This window comes from Nannobrachium achirus (assembly GCF_963921795.1).
Source record: "Nannobrachium achirus genome assembly, chromosome: 11".
Taxonomy (NCBI): domain Eukaryota; kingdom Metazoa; phylum Chordata; class Actinopteri; order Myctophiformes; family Myctophidae; genus Nannobrachium; species Nannobrachium achirus.
This window is the reverse complement of record NC_137820.1, coordinates 18,780,556-18,799,558: the sequence shown is the minus strand read 5'-3', so window position 1 is coordinate 18,799,558 and position 19,003 is coordinate 18,780,556. Positions and strand designations below refer to the sequence as shown.

At 43.3% G+C, this 19,003-nt stretch overlaps 1 protein-coding gene across 1 annotated transcript in view; it reads right to left on the bottom strand.

Annotated features, from left to right (window-relative positions):
* Nucleotides 1–1,904: 1,904 nt before the first annotated feature.
* The window catches only part of vwf (von Willebrand factor), a gene marked incomplete at its 5' end in the record, with an annotated part of 44,672 nt that continues 27,573 nt past the window's right edge, over nt 1,905–19,003 (bottom strand). Inside the window, 20 exons of the mRNA XM_080736920.1 lie at nt 1,905–2,687; nt 3,609–3,706; nt 4,669–4,708; nt 4,826–4,954; nt 5,855–5,953; nt 6,479–6,595; nt 6,708–6,751; nt 7,250–7,430; nt 8,634–8,750; nt 9,449–9,598; nt 10,714–10,919; nt 11,300–11,404; nt 12,725–12,796; nt 13,127–13,229; nt 14,490–14,728; nt 15,103–15,456; nt 15,796–15,985; nt 16,533–16,771; nt 17,831–18,008; nt 18,477–18,523. Coding sequence (XP_080593046.1) covers nt 2,502–2,687; nt 3,609–3,706; nt 4,669–4,708; nt 4,826–4,954; nt 5,855–5,953; nt 6,479–6,595; nt 6,708–6,751; nt 7,250–7,430; nt 8,634–8,750; nt 9,449–9,598; nt 10,714–10,919; nt 11,300–11,404; nt 12,725–12,796; nt 13,127–13,229; nt 14,490–14,728; nt 15,103–15,456; nt 15,796–15,985; nt 16,533–16,771; nt 17,831–18,008; nt 18,477–18,523 — 2,894 coding nt within the window. The 3' untranslated portion in view covers nt 1,905–2,501. The remainder of the gene's footprint in view (nt 2,688–3,608; nt 3,707–4,668; nt 4,709–4,825; nt 4,955–5,854; nt 5,954–6,478; nt 6,596–6,707; nt 6,752–7,249; nt 7,431–8,633; nt 8,751–9,448; nt 9,599–10,713; nt 10,920–11,299; nt 11,405–12,724; nt 12,797–13,126; nt 13,230–14,489; nt 14,729–15,102; nt 15,457–15,795; nt 15,986–16,532; nt 16,772–17,830; nt 18,009–18,476; nt 18,524–19,003) is intronic.

Here is a 19,003-nt window from a genome sequence, read left to right as displayed (position 1 = left end):
GCCACGGACATACTAAATGAGTGGACAAATTCCAGAAACACACATAGGCCTATAGAATAACAACCATTTGGTTCCATTTGTACAATCTCAGAGTTAAGGCTCATTCCCACTGGGCCAGATAACAGATACAAAAAATCTTTCTCCAGATAAAAGAAATATCTGTCACAGATAAAACATTTTTTATCTGTGACAGTCAGATATATATTTTTGGAGCTGTGTGAAGCACAGGCTCCCTATACGTGGCTGTGTGGGTCTGTGTGTCTGTCTGTCTGTCTGTGTGTGTGTGTGTCTGTATGTAGCCTGAACTTCCTAAACCTCGGCACGCCACTAGTCCCACAGTTTTGCCACCACACACTCGCGCCATATGTCAAATCGACCGGCTTACTCGGGAATCGTGGGCTATTACTTTTCTAAGAGAAAGGTTCTATAGTTTAATTGATATTAATTTATTAGTGAATTAATTTTCCCCATTGACTTATAATGGGAATCGCAAAAACTCACATTCAATTATTTGTCTCTCGCAAACCATAGGGGCTAGAGTTTCAAGACTTGGAGAGGAGGTTCATAATGATTTCAAGGATTAAATAAAAAATAATTGTGTCATTTGGCCGCATGGTGGCGCCATAACACCCCACTTTACGTTTTGGCCTGTAACTCTTGAACCGTAGGTCGGAAAATTAAAAATATTTTTTCCCTGGATTCCTTGGGTCATGACGCATCTCCCCATATAGGCCACGCCCATTTGCGCCATGATAGATTTTCCGCCATCTTGAATTTTCTCCAAAACACACTTTTTGCTCCTTTTCCTACATATTTTCTTCAAATGTCACAAAAATCGGTACACATGATCCACACACACACACACACACACACACACACACACACACACACACACACACACACACACAGCTCCACTTCACACGGGTGTGATTTTTATCTGTATCTTACCATCCACTTGAATGGAGAAAGATTTTTTTTATCTGGAGAAAGATATTTTTTATCTGTTATCTGGCCCAGTGGGAATGGGCATTTAAGGGGGTCCTTTGCAAATAAAACATTTGAAAACTAGTTAGGACTAGGACTCCTAATATGCCAACATGACACAGTAAGTAAGTGTCAAAAATATTCTGTAGAAGACCTGTACTTGACATTCAGTAATTGGGTCTTATGATCAAAAATAACATTATAATGCTGAGTAAAATATAAAATTTGCCATGGACAAGACTAAGTCTTTGCCACTGATGTCCTGCTACGGACATATTGATGACCCCTGATGTGCATCAGTAGTACATTTGAAGCCACAGAGAAAAGAATTAAGGTTTTGAGTTTGTTTTATTTTCCCACAAACACATGTTCTCAAGTTCTTATATTGTTGGCTTACAAATCATATTCTACAAGTCACAAAATAAGAAACTCATACACAAAAATGTGTACTGCAAATCAGTGTGAATTTATGCAATGAGAAAGTCCCTCAGCTTAAGGTTGATGTTGGGTTCAGTGTAGGGAAGATAGGGTTGGTGTTGGGTTGAGGGAACATAGGAACATGCTCCTCTGCCCTATGAGTTCTGCACTCACCATCAGTGAAATGTGGAGCCAAAGTGATTTGTGCATCTGTAGACTCCAGTGTAGCTCAGGGAACCATTTTATTTTTTAAATCTCTGCAAGGCCAAAGGCTGTTTGTATCCCTGTCTGTCTGTGTGTTTGTGCATGCACCCTGTGGACAATATGCCTTCCGGTTGGTTCTAGCGGAAGTGGCGGAAGTGCTGTGTTTAACGGAAGTTACGTCATGCGTTGCAGTCTTCCGGTGAAATTCTCACGGCGGAAGTTGAACGGTCCCTGCCTGATATTGTCACCAGGCTTTTCTCTTCGAAGATGAGTAAGTTTGTGCATGTGTGTTTGTTTACATGTGATTCTGTGGCTAAACTGTTAAACAAATCAGTGTCAAAATGTATTGTAATAATCAGCGGTCTGGCATATGGGATATATCATATACAGTAGTTGGCCTACTGTACTTCTACAGCCCAGAGAGATAGCATAATCAGACACCACTGTTGTATTAGTGCAATTCGCCAGAGAGATAGAGAAAGAGACCAGTAGTAGTCCAACTCGACCACAGGGTCCACATATCTCAATAAAAGAGCAGGGGCACTGGGGACCCAGGATTGAATCCTGGGTAGGACATTAAAGTTACAGCTCTTTTGTGTCTTTGTTCTGGGGAGGGGAAATACTGTATTGCTTACACACTGAACTCAAAAATCCACACAGGCAAATAAGTAATGTTCATAGGTGTTTGTATTGTTTATTTGAATGTATGAAAATGTTAATATGGATACATCAAAAACTGTATTTTCTCTCGCAAATAAGTAATGTTCATAGGTGTTTGTATTGTTTATTGTATATATGAAAATGTTAATATGGATACACCAAAAACTGTATTCTCTCTCTCTCTCTCTCTCTCTCTCTCTCTCTCTCTCTCTCTCTCTCTCTCTCTCTAGCTCTCTCTAGGTGCAGTGTTTGGACAAACAGTCACATGAGGTGACAGACAGGACAGTGTGTTGGGTCACGGTGCCGTTGGAACACAGCAGTGGCACAGTGAGAGACTCCGTCGCCACGGCTGCACAGCACACGCACTCCTGCTCCACGCCGGCTGTCTCCAGTGAGTATATGGATTTGCTGCGACACTTCCCCTGTAACAAGACATTGATTGATTGAAGAATTTATTAGAAGTTTGCAATAGAAAAAAGTACAGTTTCATGACAGTACAAATCACTGGTACAAGGTCAACTAAAAGGAGATCCTAGAAAGCCGAGGCTTATTTCCACAGGAACCACACTTTAAGTATCTCATATAACATTGAAAGACAGACGGATAGAACATAGTACTTTATCTAGGATAATATCAGTTTCAAAAGCATAACATCAAATACAAAGGCAGAAAAAAGAATAATAAAAAAAGGGGGGGGGGGCATGGGGGCTTAGTCTATTTACAAGTCACGGGTAGCAGCTGTCTGAAGGTGACTTTTCATACCAATTTTGAAGGAGGCTAGGGATTTGCTCTCCTTTAGGGCTTGAGGAAGGGCATTCCACATGTTGATGGTGTAGCAGGAGAACGAATTAGAGCCTTGTTTAGTGTTAAATCTACGTTGATGATGATTAGTGGAGCTGCCTCTGGTGTTGTGGTCGTGAACATCCTTGACCTTTAAGAAGTAGTTTGTCAGGTACATGGGAATCTTGGAGGTGTAGTGTATCTTGTACACCAGGCCCATTGCAAGATGCTGTTCTCTGTCAGCTACTTTGAGCCATCCCACGCTTTCGTGGTGATGATTGGTAACAACACAACCAGCACAGGCTGAGATCTGGGAGAGGTACAACACTGTGGTTATGATTCACCGAGTTATTTAGGCTAATCCACCAAGGCGACATGCTTTGACCTTTATCCATGAACATTAAGTGTGTCCGTGTCCGTGTCCGTGTGTGTGTGTGTGTGTGTGTGTGTGTGTGTGTGTGTGTGTGTGTGTGTGTGTGTGTGTGTGTGTGTGTGTGTGTGTGTGTGTGTGTGTGTGTGTGTGTGTGCGCGCGTGTGCGTGTGTCCGTGTCCTTGTCTCTCACCTCACAATAGTGCAATTCTATCTGGTGCTCTGATTGACAGTCACCCACTTTGACGTAGTTGAGCGTTCCCACCGTGTTCCTACACTCGGGTTCCGTACCTGCACACAGCAAGACACCCAGTGATTCACAAACTCTTATTGGGTCGCTTTAACCACATAACCCCATATAGGTATCCGGAGTCCCTCAGGGCTCAATGCTAGTGAATTTTCTGTTATTGTGGGGAAAGCTTCCACTGACAATAGCCCAGGGGTCAGCAACCCGTGGCTCTAGAGCCGCATGCGGCTCTTTAGCGCCACCCTAGTGGCTCCCTGGAGCTTTCTCAAAAATGTATGAAAATGAAAAAAGATGGGGGGAAAAATTGTATTTTTTGTTTTAACGATTTTTTTATCGTCACTGTCGGGCAGAAACAAATTTGTATGTTTTTTTTCCCCGCAAAGAAAAAGCCCTGCTTCATCATACAAGACTGACGCACAAAATTTGTGAAAACAGCAGATCTACAAGCACAATCGCGAGGCGTTGTGTGCTTGTAGATCGGCTGTTTTCACTAGTTTAGTTCATTTTTTAAATGATAAATACAAGTTTTGGACATACAAGGTTTCCACCCGACAACGACAATATATAAGGCTTTTTTTTTTTTTTTTTTGGCTCCAGACAGACTTGCTTTGGTTTTTTTTGGTCCAATATGGCTCTTTCAACATTTTGGGTTGCCAACCCCTGCAATAGCCGATCGACAAGCTCACAATGCGACGCAGCGTGCTGGGGTTTAAGTGGTTAAAGGGCCAGTTCACCTCTGGGACAACCAGATCTTATTTTATTGTTGTTTGGGACACGATCAACACAAGTTATTTTTTGTGTTCAATCTGTGTTTTGAGATATTTTAATATTTCAACATGAATGATGATGCATCATATGAGTCATCATGCTGCATCATACTTGCAAATTGTGTTGATCGTGTCCCAAACAACAATAAAATAAGATCTGGTTGCCCCAGTGGTGAACTGGCCCTTTAATATGGGGAGGGAGCGCATATTTTGAAAGGCACACACTCTGCAGTACTTACATATCTCACAGCAGCTGGTTCCTAATTGGCTAACTTTCCCCTGAGAACAACAACAACAGAAAAGGTTAAGAGGCGTGAGATTGGTTTTTGTGTTGGTTCTGTTTGTTTAGTGCAGATGACGAGCAGGATGAAGGTTGTGTTACTGTATATACCGTACCCCGTGGTCCAGGCATGCCTGGCGGTCAATGGGAGGGCAGTTGGTCACACTGGTACGCAACTCCAGATAGCCTTTATCGTTCACACTACAGGCGTACCGGCTACAGCCGTCCTGCTCAGTCGTGTTCACCTACGGAGAGATGTGCATGTCAGAGCCAGAACGATATATCGGCCATTACTTGACATTTTTCTTTGCCACCTGAGCACCCCGTGTCCCAATTTCGAACCACTGAGAGGTCAAAAGTGGTTCAAAATTGCGATAGCAATTTCTAACCACTTTTCTAACCACTTTCAACATGGTATCCCTCTTTTGAACATTTTTGTCATCATAGGCAACCATTTTCAAAAGAAAATAGACAAGCTCACAACGTTGTTTAAGTCAGTGTTTAAATAATACAAAGTTCAGTTCATGCATCAAAAAGGTATCTATATTTATTTCCACGTTTTTTTGTTTGTTATCAATTGTTAATTAATTAATCACAGAAAGAATACAGTTATGCAGTGCTCTGTTCAACAAATATGCCACCGGCGGTCAGACATGTGCTGTAGAAACCTCTGCTCTGATGTGTTTCATGGCCGTTGTGGTGGTGCCAACGTGAAGTGAACAATCACTAGGGGTCAATTTTTACAGTTACATTAACACAAAGGATTTAGCAGTGAAGTAAGCTCAGATAAGATCAGATAAAATAACTTTTTCACAAATAGAATATTTGTCTTGCATCACATGCTCCACCAATTATCAACATAAAAACATTGAATGAAGTGGATAAGGTAATAGGTAAAGGAGGATTATGGATTATGGGAGAAAAAAAATGTAGGCCTATATCAAAATTCTAGTGCCAAAGACTGGGCACTTTATGTCACATTTTCTGAAACCTTATTTATTTATACTTATGGCACATCATGTCACATACTGAAACTAGCACATTGTGAGCTTGTAGATCATGTAATTTAGGCTCATAACACTGGCACATCATTTAATTATGAAATCAAACCTAACAAATCACGATCAAACCTGCATGGCTCCTACCTGCACAGTGACGGTGGGTCCATCCGGTTGTTCTAAGATGCAGGCTGCGGGGACACATTGTGGACAGCAGGTGTCTGGCTCCTGCTTTGGAATGTAGCCCTGGAACACCATGGTTACTTAGTAAGCTCAGGTAGGTGGATACAGTTACAGACACATTATGGTCACATTTAATGCTTACAGTAAAACCCTCTGAATTAATACTCACTTTACAGGATGTTCGATATTGGGTTTGGTGCTTACCTGGTATCCTAGTTTTTCTGGGGCACTAAATTGTTCTCTTTGCCCAATACTTGTTTGCCTATTTTTCTTGTTGTTTGTTGACTGGGGTTGCACGTTTACCCTGCTTATTGCGATCTTAAGTCGCTCTGGACAAAAGCCTACATTTTAATCAGTCTAGTGAGGAATCAACTTGCCACACTGGAGAGGCCTGGAGGGATTCATATTTTACGATGATAGCTGAGAAGGTCATTCCAGGGTGACAAAAAAGGCTATGAAAAAATGACATGAAGATGAGGATGATGATGCAAGTGACAGCATAGACGATGACAGCAATGATGAATGTGGTGGTGATAATGATGATGATGATGGTGATGACAGTGGTTCAGTGTAGCTGATGAAGGCTACCTTAGGGCAGGTGGCGCAGGTGGTCGTTTTGCAGGACAGTTTGTATTTGGTCACGGCTCCATCCTCCACTGAGCACTCGCAACGTGTACACGTGTCTACCATCACCCTCGTCCCTGGCTAAACGTTAATGCACACAAACATATTGAGTGGGAATCTTAAAAGAAATAGTCATCCAGAGATTCCAGACACATACACCCATATCCAAACAAGAACATATGGTATTACGTACCTTTATTATCATGGTTTGGTTAAAGACGCAGGCATTCACAGGCACTGTAGAAAGAGCAGCACAAATAAAGCAATGATTCTATTACCCTGTATGATTATGGTATATTAATCACTACATTTCTGGACATTTTTTTAACATTTCGTCTATAATGACAGGCCCAAAATAGGGACACCAGGTTGATAGTGATTAAGCCTTCAGTCATATAATCCTAAATCTCTTCCATGTTGGCAGTGACTTGTACCAGACATCTCTAATACCAGAGAGCCCTCTGTTGGCTAAATATGGGAGGTACATACGGTAGTTGTTAATGATGTTACCTGCATTTGATGTGTTCAATGGTGTGTGTGTGTGTGTGTGTGTGTGTGTGTGTGTGTGTGTGTGTGTGTGTGTGTGTGTGTGTGTGTGTGTGTGTGTGTGTGTGTGTGTGTGTGCACGTGCGTGTGCACGTGCGCGCGTGCGTGCGTGCGTGCGCGCGTGCGTGCGTGCGTGCGTGCGTGCGTACGTGCGTGTGTGTGTGCGTGCGTGCGTGGGTGTGTACTTGCCACACTGGCAGCGGGGGCAGCATTCCTGGTGGTCACAGCGTAACTCGGTTCCTAACGGGCAGGTTGGGGTTTCAATATGTGAGCAGCTGGCGTTGGACGAAGTGATGAACAGCTCTTGGTTCACCCTCACACACTCATGGAAGAGACACTTATCCTCTGGGGACTGCCACCTCTCACCCACCTGAACGCACACAGAGAGGACGGGATGAGGTGAACAAAAACACACGCAGAAGAGATGTATCAAGCATTTCTGTACGCATTTCAGTGGCGTCAGTTCAGAAAAAGCTAAGGTATGGCAACATGACTGGTGTCGTCATGTTGCCATACCTTAGCAACAGGCATGATATATTTATTTTAAGAAGAAGTACATATAATATATATTTTTTATACCTATAATATAATTATAATACCTTGTTAAAGTGACCATTTTGTTAAATCTTACTGTAATTTACCAACATAATAACCCGCACAGATAGACAAAGAGACATTCATGGATTCATATTTAGAACTAACTTTTATCTTCCCCCCTGGACCCAGGGTATGGCAGCTGCATACCCCTACCATACCCAATTGATGCCCCTGACGCATTTGTTTACGGCGGGGGATACTTTCTTATGGTCCCTGGAGAGGGGACATTTATTTTACTGCTTCATTGCCATTTTCGGTGTGAGACACCAATTATAAAGCATGATAATTAGTTACAAAGTATAAATCTAGCAGTTGGGGGTTAATGTCTTGCTTAAGGACACTTCAACGCGTAGTCTGTGTGAGCCAGCGGTCGAACCTGTGACCTTCCAATTCCCAGAGAGCCCTACCCTGGTCTCTACCCACTACCCTCTCTATCCAGTCAGCCACAGCCGGCCACATTTATTTTGATTCCTTACTTGAGTTTTCTTCACATTTATTGTAAGATACTGAAGGAGACTAATTCTAACAAATGGCTAAATGAGAAGAGCTGAGAGACCACTGTGGAGTTACACAGTGTATTACTTACTACTCTACTATAATTAATACCAGAACATACAGTATAGAGACAATCACTGTGGTAATAGAGGTTAGGTGTTAGCTACTCACCAGCGTCAGGGTTTCTGAGGTTAGGGTCAGGGTTTGGGTTAGGTGTATGCATAGAGGTTAACATTTACCCGCATCGGCAGGTTAGCTTTTCACCAGGTCAACATTCACACGCGTCAAAATACTGGGACGTAGAACAAATGTTATGTCGAAATATCGACACGCTCCAGTCTGTCACTCGGAGCCTTAAATGTATCCATTGAAGTGTACAAATGTAACCAAATGGACCTGTAAAGATCCATATGGTTACATTTGTATACTGTTAAGCCTGCATGTAAAATTAAGAGTGAAGGTTATTACATTACGGACATACCCGTCTAAGTTGTCGGCCTGTTAGTGTGTCTCCTCGCATCTCTCCCTCTGACTCCACACAGCTGGTTTTCCTGCATCTCCCGCAGCACTCCCCCTCTGATGGGGTGTACGACATGCCCTGTAATGTACAACACGTTCACATGAAATACCATCACAATGCGTGACCCAAATGTTCGTGACCCAAAAAACAAATTAGACTTTTGCCCTGGGACCCAAACTAGTGAAAATAGCAGATCTACAAGCTCACAACGCAGCGTAGATCTATTTTCACTACTTAATTACTATTATTTTGTATTCATGGCATTTCTTAGATGTGTTTGTTTGTTTGTTTGTTTGTTTTAAGATGTATTAAAGAAAATCTAAAAATAATTCGTTTTTTTGGGAGGGGAACATCTTTTTAAATATATATATTTTTAAATGGATTGGAAAATGGGATTTTTACTTTGATTCGTGACCCATAAAAATTGGTCCGTGACCCTCAAATGGGTCCCCCAACCCACTGTTTGGAAAACAGTGCTGTATACTGGATAATGCATGTGTTTGTGTGTACAGTATGTACTATTGTATGTTTATGCTAATAAATGTGTACATTTAAAAATTCTGAGTACAAATCGATACATTTACCGTGTACTGTATGTTAATTGTGTGTGTGTGTGTGTGTGTGTGTGTGTGTGTGTGTGTGTGTGTGTGTGCGCGCGTGCGTGCGTTCGTGCGTATGTGTGTGTGTGTGTGTGTGTGTGTGTGCGTGCGTGCGTGCGTGCGTGCGTGCGTGCGTGCGTGCGTGCGTGCATGTGTGTGTGCGTGTGCATGTCTCACAGTAGAGCAGGTCCTCTCACAGACAGGTGGAGTGCACTCAGTGATGTGCAGAGATGTGTGTTTGTCCTGCTGCTGAGTGCAGGTGCACTTCTCACACCCTTCGTCCCATTGGCTGCCCACCGGGTAGACCACGCCCCCTACCACACACACCTAGACAGACAGACAGACAGACAGTGCACAGTGTGTTAACACATGGATGGACAGTGTAAGAGACCAGAGTCCAGGAACTTGACTTATAATGTAGCCTTGCAGACACAGTGTGACATATCAAATCAGAGATTGATTGATTTGCCATTTTTACCATGTTGTTTTTGTTGTTGATTTTGCAATTTTTATCCCTAACAGTTATCGTGCAACTAAGTATAAATCAGGCATAAGTCGCTTTAAAACATCAATAAAGAGTGGGGCCTGGCAGACAGTGCGACATGCGAGTGCGGTGACCCTGAGCAGACTGCCGACCATATAATCACCACATGCCCCTTATACAGACCACCCTCGGGAGCAAGCCTCTTCGACCTAGGACCCGAGATGCTGGCATGGCTACGCAACACCAAGTTGGACCTCTGACGTTACACAAAAGAAGAGGCATAAGTCCATCCTCAACCTCTAAACTTAACCTCGAAATGTATAATCCTAACCCTAACCAAATACATACGAAACGGGCGGCAGTGTGCAAACGTGATTGACATAATGTGAGGTTGATTTCTTTATTTAAGCGCAGTGTTGATTTCGTCGACTAAAACTATGACGAAAAATGATTGTCGATTGTTTTTTCACTGACGAAAACAAAATAAAAACTGAATAAAAACTAAGCTGTGATGACTAAAACTAAGACTAAATATATTGACAATTTCGTCAACAAAATTAAAACTAGACTGAAACATTAGGGAGGGAAGAGAGTCATTTTATGTTTGGTTGCTCTAAGGTGTTGTGTGCTTGAGCTTATATATCGTCTATTTTTTAAAATTGTCCATTAAATTGTCCTCTAAATGTTTCTTTCTCAAATTCTGCCATACTTGTGGGGACATTTGGCCCACACACGTATAGTAATACACACTCACTCACGCACGCACGCACTCTCGCACGCACGCACGCACGCACGCACTCACACGCACACACACACACACACACACACACGCACGCACGCACGCACGCACGCGCGCGCGCGCGCGCGCGCGCACGCACGCACGCACGCACACACACACACACACACACACACACACACACACACACACACACACACACACACACACACACACACACACCTTGTCTGGCAAGCATTCGGTCTCTGTGCATCCACAGTCGTTGGTGGAAGAAGAAGTAGTGAAACCAGGCGGACAGGAGTGTGTGGAGTTCTGGCAGTCACACGCACACTCATACACATCACAGCACGTTGTGTTCTTGACTGACAGGCGACGGTGGGCTGGACACGTTGGTGGAGCTTGCTGATCGCAGTCTTCCTTTTTACAGACTGAGAGAGAGAGAGAGAATGGGATAATGGGGCAAGAGCGATTTGGAACAGTGCATGTACAGGTGTGGAAATATGTACAGCTGTGATGCAAGGAAAAACAAGTGGCTCACATGAGAATAACACTACTGTATTAACTACTACTACTACTTCTAATAGTGTCTAATAAAGCCATTAGGTCTGGGCATCTGTAATAAGTGCAGGACACAGAAACAATAATAATAACATTAATGATGATGATGATGATATTTAATACGGGTAATAATAATAATAATAATAATAATAATAATGTAATGTTTTAAGTAGTTCAGAAATAATAAAACGAAATGTCAAGGCATTTTAATAAAAAAAAGCATAGGCCTACTACATTGTGTGCAGCTTACCACACTCGTACACGGGCTGACATTCCCCAGGGTTTTTCAGAACCACAGTCTGTCCGTCGTCACAGGCAGGCACCTCAGGCAGATCACAGCTCACCAGATCACACACTGCAAGTCAAAGAACATGTCTGCTGTTCAGCGCATGGTGCAACGCCTACTGCTGGCCATGACTATTGCTGATCACAAGTCTAGGAAAGTGCATTATGGTGAAAACAGTAAAAAATAAGAAAAAAAATAGAGAGACAGGAAGATAATGTTGGCCTATTACAATGGAATATTTATTTATATTCTATTAACTAATACCTCCCAGCATGGCAATAAAAACATTAAATGAGTAAAGTGGGCTGCCTGTGACACATATGACTGGTGAAAACAGATGCTGCTCCACTCTTTTCCAACTCAGATTCTTCAGTAGTTGGGCAAATTGGTTTTCTGAGCTGAATAGATTAAAAAATGTATATTCTTTTTTATATTGAGGTTTCTGCCTTTGTTTCAATCAATCAATCAATCAATCAATCAATCAATCAATCAATCAATCAATCAACCTTTATTTATATAGCACATTTACACAACCGAAATTGACCAAAGTGCTTCACAGTAAATAAAATATAAAATCAAACCTCGGTTCGAAGTGGAGCGGTGAATTTGAGCAGCTGTACCCTATGTGAGTGAGTGAGTGAGTGTAAACTGTGCCTGTGAGTGAGTGGTGAGTGTGCCTGGCCTGCACAAAACAGCGCCCCTCCTTTAACTAGTGTGTTGTGTGTGGCCACTCAAGGTATTGCCAGACTACGGACGGACGGACACAGCCAGCCAGCCAGCCACATACCCACGGATATACCTGTTCATTGGGAGCGCTTTCACCGCTCCAAAAAACATAATAGATAAAATATAAGAATATAGTAAGAAAGACACAAGATACATCAAATATGAATAGGAATACATAGGCATAACCAAATGTTTGGATAGTGCAGTGGACAGTGACAGGGAGTGACACATAGTGAAGGTCGTCGGGCTCAGGAATCGAACCCACAACTAGCTGTCAGGCTGCCTTAGATATAAATATGCGCCTTAACCACTCGGCCAGTGGCGCCCCTATAATCATGGTACTTAAATAATGTACTTACTGTACCACACTAATATTCAGTATTATAATGATGGTACATAAGACATGATATACTGTATGTACATACCACACTCATATTCAGTATTATAATGATGGTAAGACATGATATACTGTATGTACATACCACACTCATATTCAGTATTATAATGATGGTACATAAGACATGATATACTGTATGTACATACCACACTCATATTCAGTATTATAATGATGGTATAAGACATGATATACTGTATGTACATACCACACTCATATTCAGTATTATAATGATGGTACATAAGACATGATATACTGTATGTACATACCACACTCATATTCAGGACAGCACTTGGACCCTCGCTTCTCCCTCAGGATCTCACACGCTCCACACACTGGAGCTACACACACACACACACACACACACACACACACACACACACACACACACACACACACACACACACACACGCACAGGCACAGGCACATAATCATAAAGGTGATTTGTAAAAATCTACAATGCAACACTAATGGTAACAGCCTACTCCTAGAAGTATAAACTCTATGTCTATATATATCTACTATAATACGTTGATCAGCATAACTTTGTCCAAAGTGATGCATTGTCAATGTGTGTAACCTTGGCAATATTATAACGTGGTGGTTCATGTCTTGTTTTCTATTTGCATATACAGTAGGTCTAAATCAGAGAGCACTAGAAGCTTGCTTGCCTTTGACATCATTGCAGGGCCGGGCAGTGCAGTTGATGCGTTGTTGGTCCAGACACATACAGATCGAACATGGATTCTCGTCTGGTACCCAGCTCTGCATGTACTGTACAGACACACCAATGACACCACAAATATCATATCACATTGCCACTGTCACTGTGTTGTCATTTTACTAAATGCACACTGGAGGGCAGTCACGGTCCAGCTGAGCTCATCAGGAACTATAAACATGGAGAAAGGCAGCCTCAAGGTATAATTGAGCCACATCATGTCTCATCAGCACTGACCTTGTCCATTGAACTATGACCAGTGACCACTAAAATGCATGTGTCAGATATTGAGTTAGAGAATTAAGTGTCATTAAGCCATTGCGGACAGGGTGACATACAGTGCATACACATAGATAGAAAGCCTCATTACAATAGTTTCTCAATCGAATCAATGTGCAACTAAAAAGTAGTGCTTTAAGGGAGCCCTAGTGGCTAATGTCCTGGGTTTGATTCCCGACACAGTAGCTGAACATATTCTTTAAAAACAATACAAAACTAAAAAGTCATTATTCTTGCAGCCTTCCAGCACACAGTCCCACACGCAGTGGTGTAAAGTAACTATACTTAAGTACTGTACTTAAAGGAGCTATAGTCAACTTTTTCATTGTAGGGCCGACACTTTGTTTACATCCTAGTCTAAAGACTAGAATGTAAACAAAGTGTCAGTCTAACAATGGCCAAAATGATTATCTTATCATTATTTTACACTTTTTGTGGTCATTTTTGAATAGAAACACATATATGAAGCGTATTTTTTTATAAAATATTTTCGAAACATTATTTTTATTTTAGCATCCGTTTTTCAAGAAAAAGCTGACTATAGCTCCTTTAAGTACATTTTTTTGTACTTTACTTGAGCATTTCCATTTTCCAATACTCTTACTTCTACTCCACTACATCTCCCATCCAAATATTGTACTTTTACTCCACTACATTATATTTTAAAACCTTAGTTACTAGTTACTTTGCAGATATAAATTATAACATAAAAAAAACATGTATAAACCACTTTAGCCCTATTTTATACCATGGCTATTTGAAAATAGACGATCTACAAGCTCACAACACGTCGCGAACCAACGCGTTGTGAGCTTCTAGATCTGCAATTTTCAAACATTTTGTACTTTTACTTTTGGTACTTTCAGTACATTTTTATACCAATACTTTTGTACTTTTACTCAAGTACATTTTGTATTCCAGACTTTAACTTGTACGGAGTATTTCTATATTGCAGTATTTACTCATATTCCTTTTACTCAAGTAAGGAATATGAGTACCTTTTTCCACCACACAGCATTTCCTTTGTGTCTTACCTCGTGTGTGTGTCCGTGTTGGTCAACACACTGGTCACATGTTTCTGGTGCCACACACTTGCTGTGCTTCATGACCAGCCCTGCAGAGCAGAAGCAGCCCTCTGTGGGCGTGTCCATACAGCGCGACTCGTTGCCGCTGGCAACCGCCCAGTCACCTCGCAACGGTCGCACGCTGCCACACTCCTCCACGCACCCGGTCCGACACGCATCGTACTCCTTGGAGCTGGGACACTGCATGGCTGTAACACACACACACGCGCGCACATGCACACACGCACGCACACACGCACGCACACACACACACACACACACACACACACACACACACACACACACACACACACACACACACACACACACACACACACACACACACACACACACACACACACACACACACACACACACACACACAAACTTAAAACTTCAGTTTGAAACAGCATTGTTTCTAGCAAAAGTGTGTGTAACACATGAGTGTGTTACACATAATACTGTACATATGCTGCACATTGTATGATTATGCCAATAATTACGTTTTGACATCGATTAGTGTGAGACAAGATGTCTAAAATAACAATAATATCAAGCGTTTGGTTGATGCACGCTGACTTACGGCAGAGCTGAGCGGTCCTCCAGTCCACACACACTCCGCTCTGTCTGCAGGAGCGAGCGTAGGGGGTGATGATCTCGCACACATCCGACTCCGTGCACGCCTCCTCGCACTTAGTAACAAACAACTCGATGGGCACGTGGGAGTGGCACGGTCCAAACGCCTCGGAAAGCAGGGTCTTACAGCGTAGCGCCGTGGCAGGGACACACGTCGGTTTAGGTCCCTCGGGGGGCAGCCCACACAGGACGTTGCCGTCATCTTTGCCTGCCGCCCAGTCCGAGATGAAGGCTTGCTGGTCGGAGGTCAACGTGCCATTACGGAGAGAGAGCTTGTTGACCTCTGTCTCCCCGCAGCCACCTGAGAGAGAGAGATAGAGAGAGAGAGATAGAGAGAGATACTGTAAGTACAAACAGTCAAAGAGCACAACAGGACACTGACATGTAGTTTTCTACTTGACAACTCATTCGATACACAGCCTGTGCAACAACAAACGTGCATTATGTCGCGGCAGTCACGCACAGAAAATAGCAGATCTACAAAGCTCATGGCACGTTGCGATTCGGCGCGTGAGCTTGTACTGTACAGGTAGATCGATTTTCTACGCATGACACCAGCATGTGAATAAGTATAAATCACGTTTGGAACATGTTAGGTGTTCACTGTTCTGAGCCGAGGCTCCTGTGCGGAGCGACCTACCACAGAGCCCGGCGGTGTGGCTGATGTTGGCGGAGCTGAGGAGTGTGATGGTGAACTCGTTGCTCTGGGGGGTGAAGGTCAGCGTGTAGCCGTGCTCTGACCTCAGCTGCAGCATGACGCCGCCGTACCGCACCACCTCCAGACCCGCATGCCTCCACGGTAGCGCCAGCACCTCTCGGTCGATCTCCACCTGCATGCAACACACAAATGTTTGTGTATATAGTACTGTAAGTGCATCCCTGTGCAGTGCACACACACACACACACACACACACACACACACACACACACACACACACACACACACACACACACACACACACACACACACACACACACACACACACACACACACACACACACACACACACACACACACACACACACGCTTGCAAGCATGTATACACACTATATTATGCCAATACTAGAGTTGTACATGATGGGTAATCTCTGTTACAGACACAGTACCATGCAACAACCAGAAATACTTAGCCTAGTAAACGACCAACTTCCGTAAATGGTTTCCGGAAGAGGGCGGGTACGAGGCTAAGAAATACTATGGCCAGCAACATGAGCATACTGTATATTTATACTCGCACACGCACACGCACACGCTCACACACACACACACACACACACACACACACACACACACACACACACACACACACACACACACACACACACACACACACACACACACACACACACACACACGCACGCACACACAAAGCTTACCGTCATGTCGTCCTTCAGCAGCAGTGTGTACTGGTCGTGGGTGACTTCCATGGCCTTCATGCACACCTGGCTGTGACTGGTGGACGTCTGGCAGGGCCCACTGAGTAGCGTGACCCCTGACCCCGCGCGCCCGTCTCCCCCGGTGACGGTGAGCAGCGTGTAGGAGCACGCGCCGAGCAGCCGCAGAGCCACGCTGTCGAACCTCACCACGTGATTGGTGGAGCTGCCCATGCACATGCCTGCGTGTCAACATCAGCCGGCAGGCAGGAAGCAAATGTTTACATTGTGACGAGAGTGGGCACCGTAAATAGACTTGAACGCCAGCCAGCTGCGTCATGCTAAAGATAAAAATCGAACCTCTGTTCGAAGTGGAGCTGTGTGTGTGTGTGTGTGTGTGTGTGTGTGTGTGTGTGTGTGTGTGTGTGTGTGTGTGTGTGTGTGTGTAGTTGATGCTCAGGGCAGGCTAGACTCAACAGCACCTCTCTGGTCACCCAGGGTTACTACATACAGGCTACATACAGACCCACAGACCCACCCACCCACCCACATACCCACATACCTACACACACGGCCACGTATAGGGGAGCTTGTGTTCCACACAGCTCCAACAAAGTCAAGTTTCTACATCTGTGAAATCCCCCGGTGTTAAAGCAGCAGGTTTAACGTCCTGTACTGTAGATCTGCTTTTCTATCTTAAAGGACAACTTAGTTTTTTTACAACAAGGGGTTCATATTTTAGATTGTAATTAGAGAAAAGAAAAGATGAGTGTTAAATGTTTTAATTTACTGCTTTCTATCGTTTTATCCATTTTAGCGAGTTTGATTTCAGTGGGTGGGGGGCATGCGTACGAGTGGCTAAATATGTCTTTTAAGACACAATGAGCAAATTCTTTTTTACTATTTACAGTAACACTGCTAGCCCCCATAAGTCACACCTAACCATGAAAGATTGCGGTGCGTCTTGGGAATTGGCTTATTGTGTCTAAAAAGACATATTTAGCCACTTGCACGCATGCCCCCAACCACTGAAATCAAACTCACTATAATGGCTAAAACAATAGTAGTAGTAGCAGTAAATGAAAACAAATTTACACTCATAGTTTCTTTTCTCTAATTACAATCTAAAATATGAACCCTTGTAAAAAAAACTGTAGAAAAACAAAGTTGTCCTTTAAAGTAAAGTTTTTAAAAGTATATATATTCCTGAAAAGTAATACATGGACATAACATGTTTTCCATGCACCCGGCCGACAGCAACCAGTTAATTCTATTCCTTCCTCCATGTGTGAGGTACTCACATGGGCACTCCCAGTGGCAGCCGCATGTGTCCTGGACTCTCACAGGTGGCAGGCCGTTCCTGCAGGCCGGAGGCTCCAGTTTGTTACAGTTGACCTTGTGGCTGCGGAGAGTAATGGTCCCGTTGGGATGGCACAGGACAGAGTGGCATCCTCCTGCCAGCAGCCAGGACTCACCAGGCTGGGGACACGTACACGCACACAGGCAATGACGCACGCACACACACACACAGGCAGGCAGGCAGAGACACAGGCACAGAAACAGATCGTCGTTGTCGGGCGGAAACCATGTATGTCCAAAACCGTTTGTTTTGAATTCATCATTTTTAAAATGATTTAAACTAGTGAAAACAGCCGATCTACAAGCACACAACGCCTCGCACCGTGAGGCGTTGTGTGCTCGTAGATCTGCTGTTTTCACTACTTTTGTGCGACGGCCTTTTGTGATGAAGCAGGGCTTTGCTTTGCGAAAGAATGTACAAATTTGAAACTTGGAGATACGAGTTTTCTGCCTGACAGTGACGAGATACTCATTTAGATACATAGACAGAAACACACACAAAAGAAGAAACAGTTAATGGTGAGGAATGCTGTGTTGAACCACTGGTGTGATGATCTGTATCAGTTCATATCCCTGGCCCTTACTCACCTTTCTCTCATTCCCATCATCGTCAACACACAGCCCCGGGGGACCAGCTGCAAATCACAACACAACATTGTCACCATGATGATCACACTGTCGTTTTAAATGGTTTCCCTGATAAGGAACTGATTTATTATCCAACCTTCCCTAGTAGATGACGCTTTTCAGTTATGGCACCGTAATGGTATTAAAAGGTTAAGGGATCTATATATTGATGGCATATTTCCGTCATTTGAATTATTAAAGAGGAAATTCGACCTACCTCAAACCCATCATTTCAGATATCTCCAGATTCGCAATTATATCAGAACTAACCCAACTACATTTCCTAACAAACCTAGCACTCAGATGGATTCATTGTTCCTAGCAGATCCTTCATCTAGAGGGGTAATATCATACATGTATGACTTTATATCTAATCAATTGGGAACCTCTCTTGATTTTCTCAAAACTGCATGGGAGGGCGATCTGGGTGTGGACCTGACTGGGCTGTGGAGTGATGCACAGGAGAGTGTTCATTCGGTTTCTGTTTG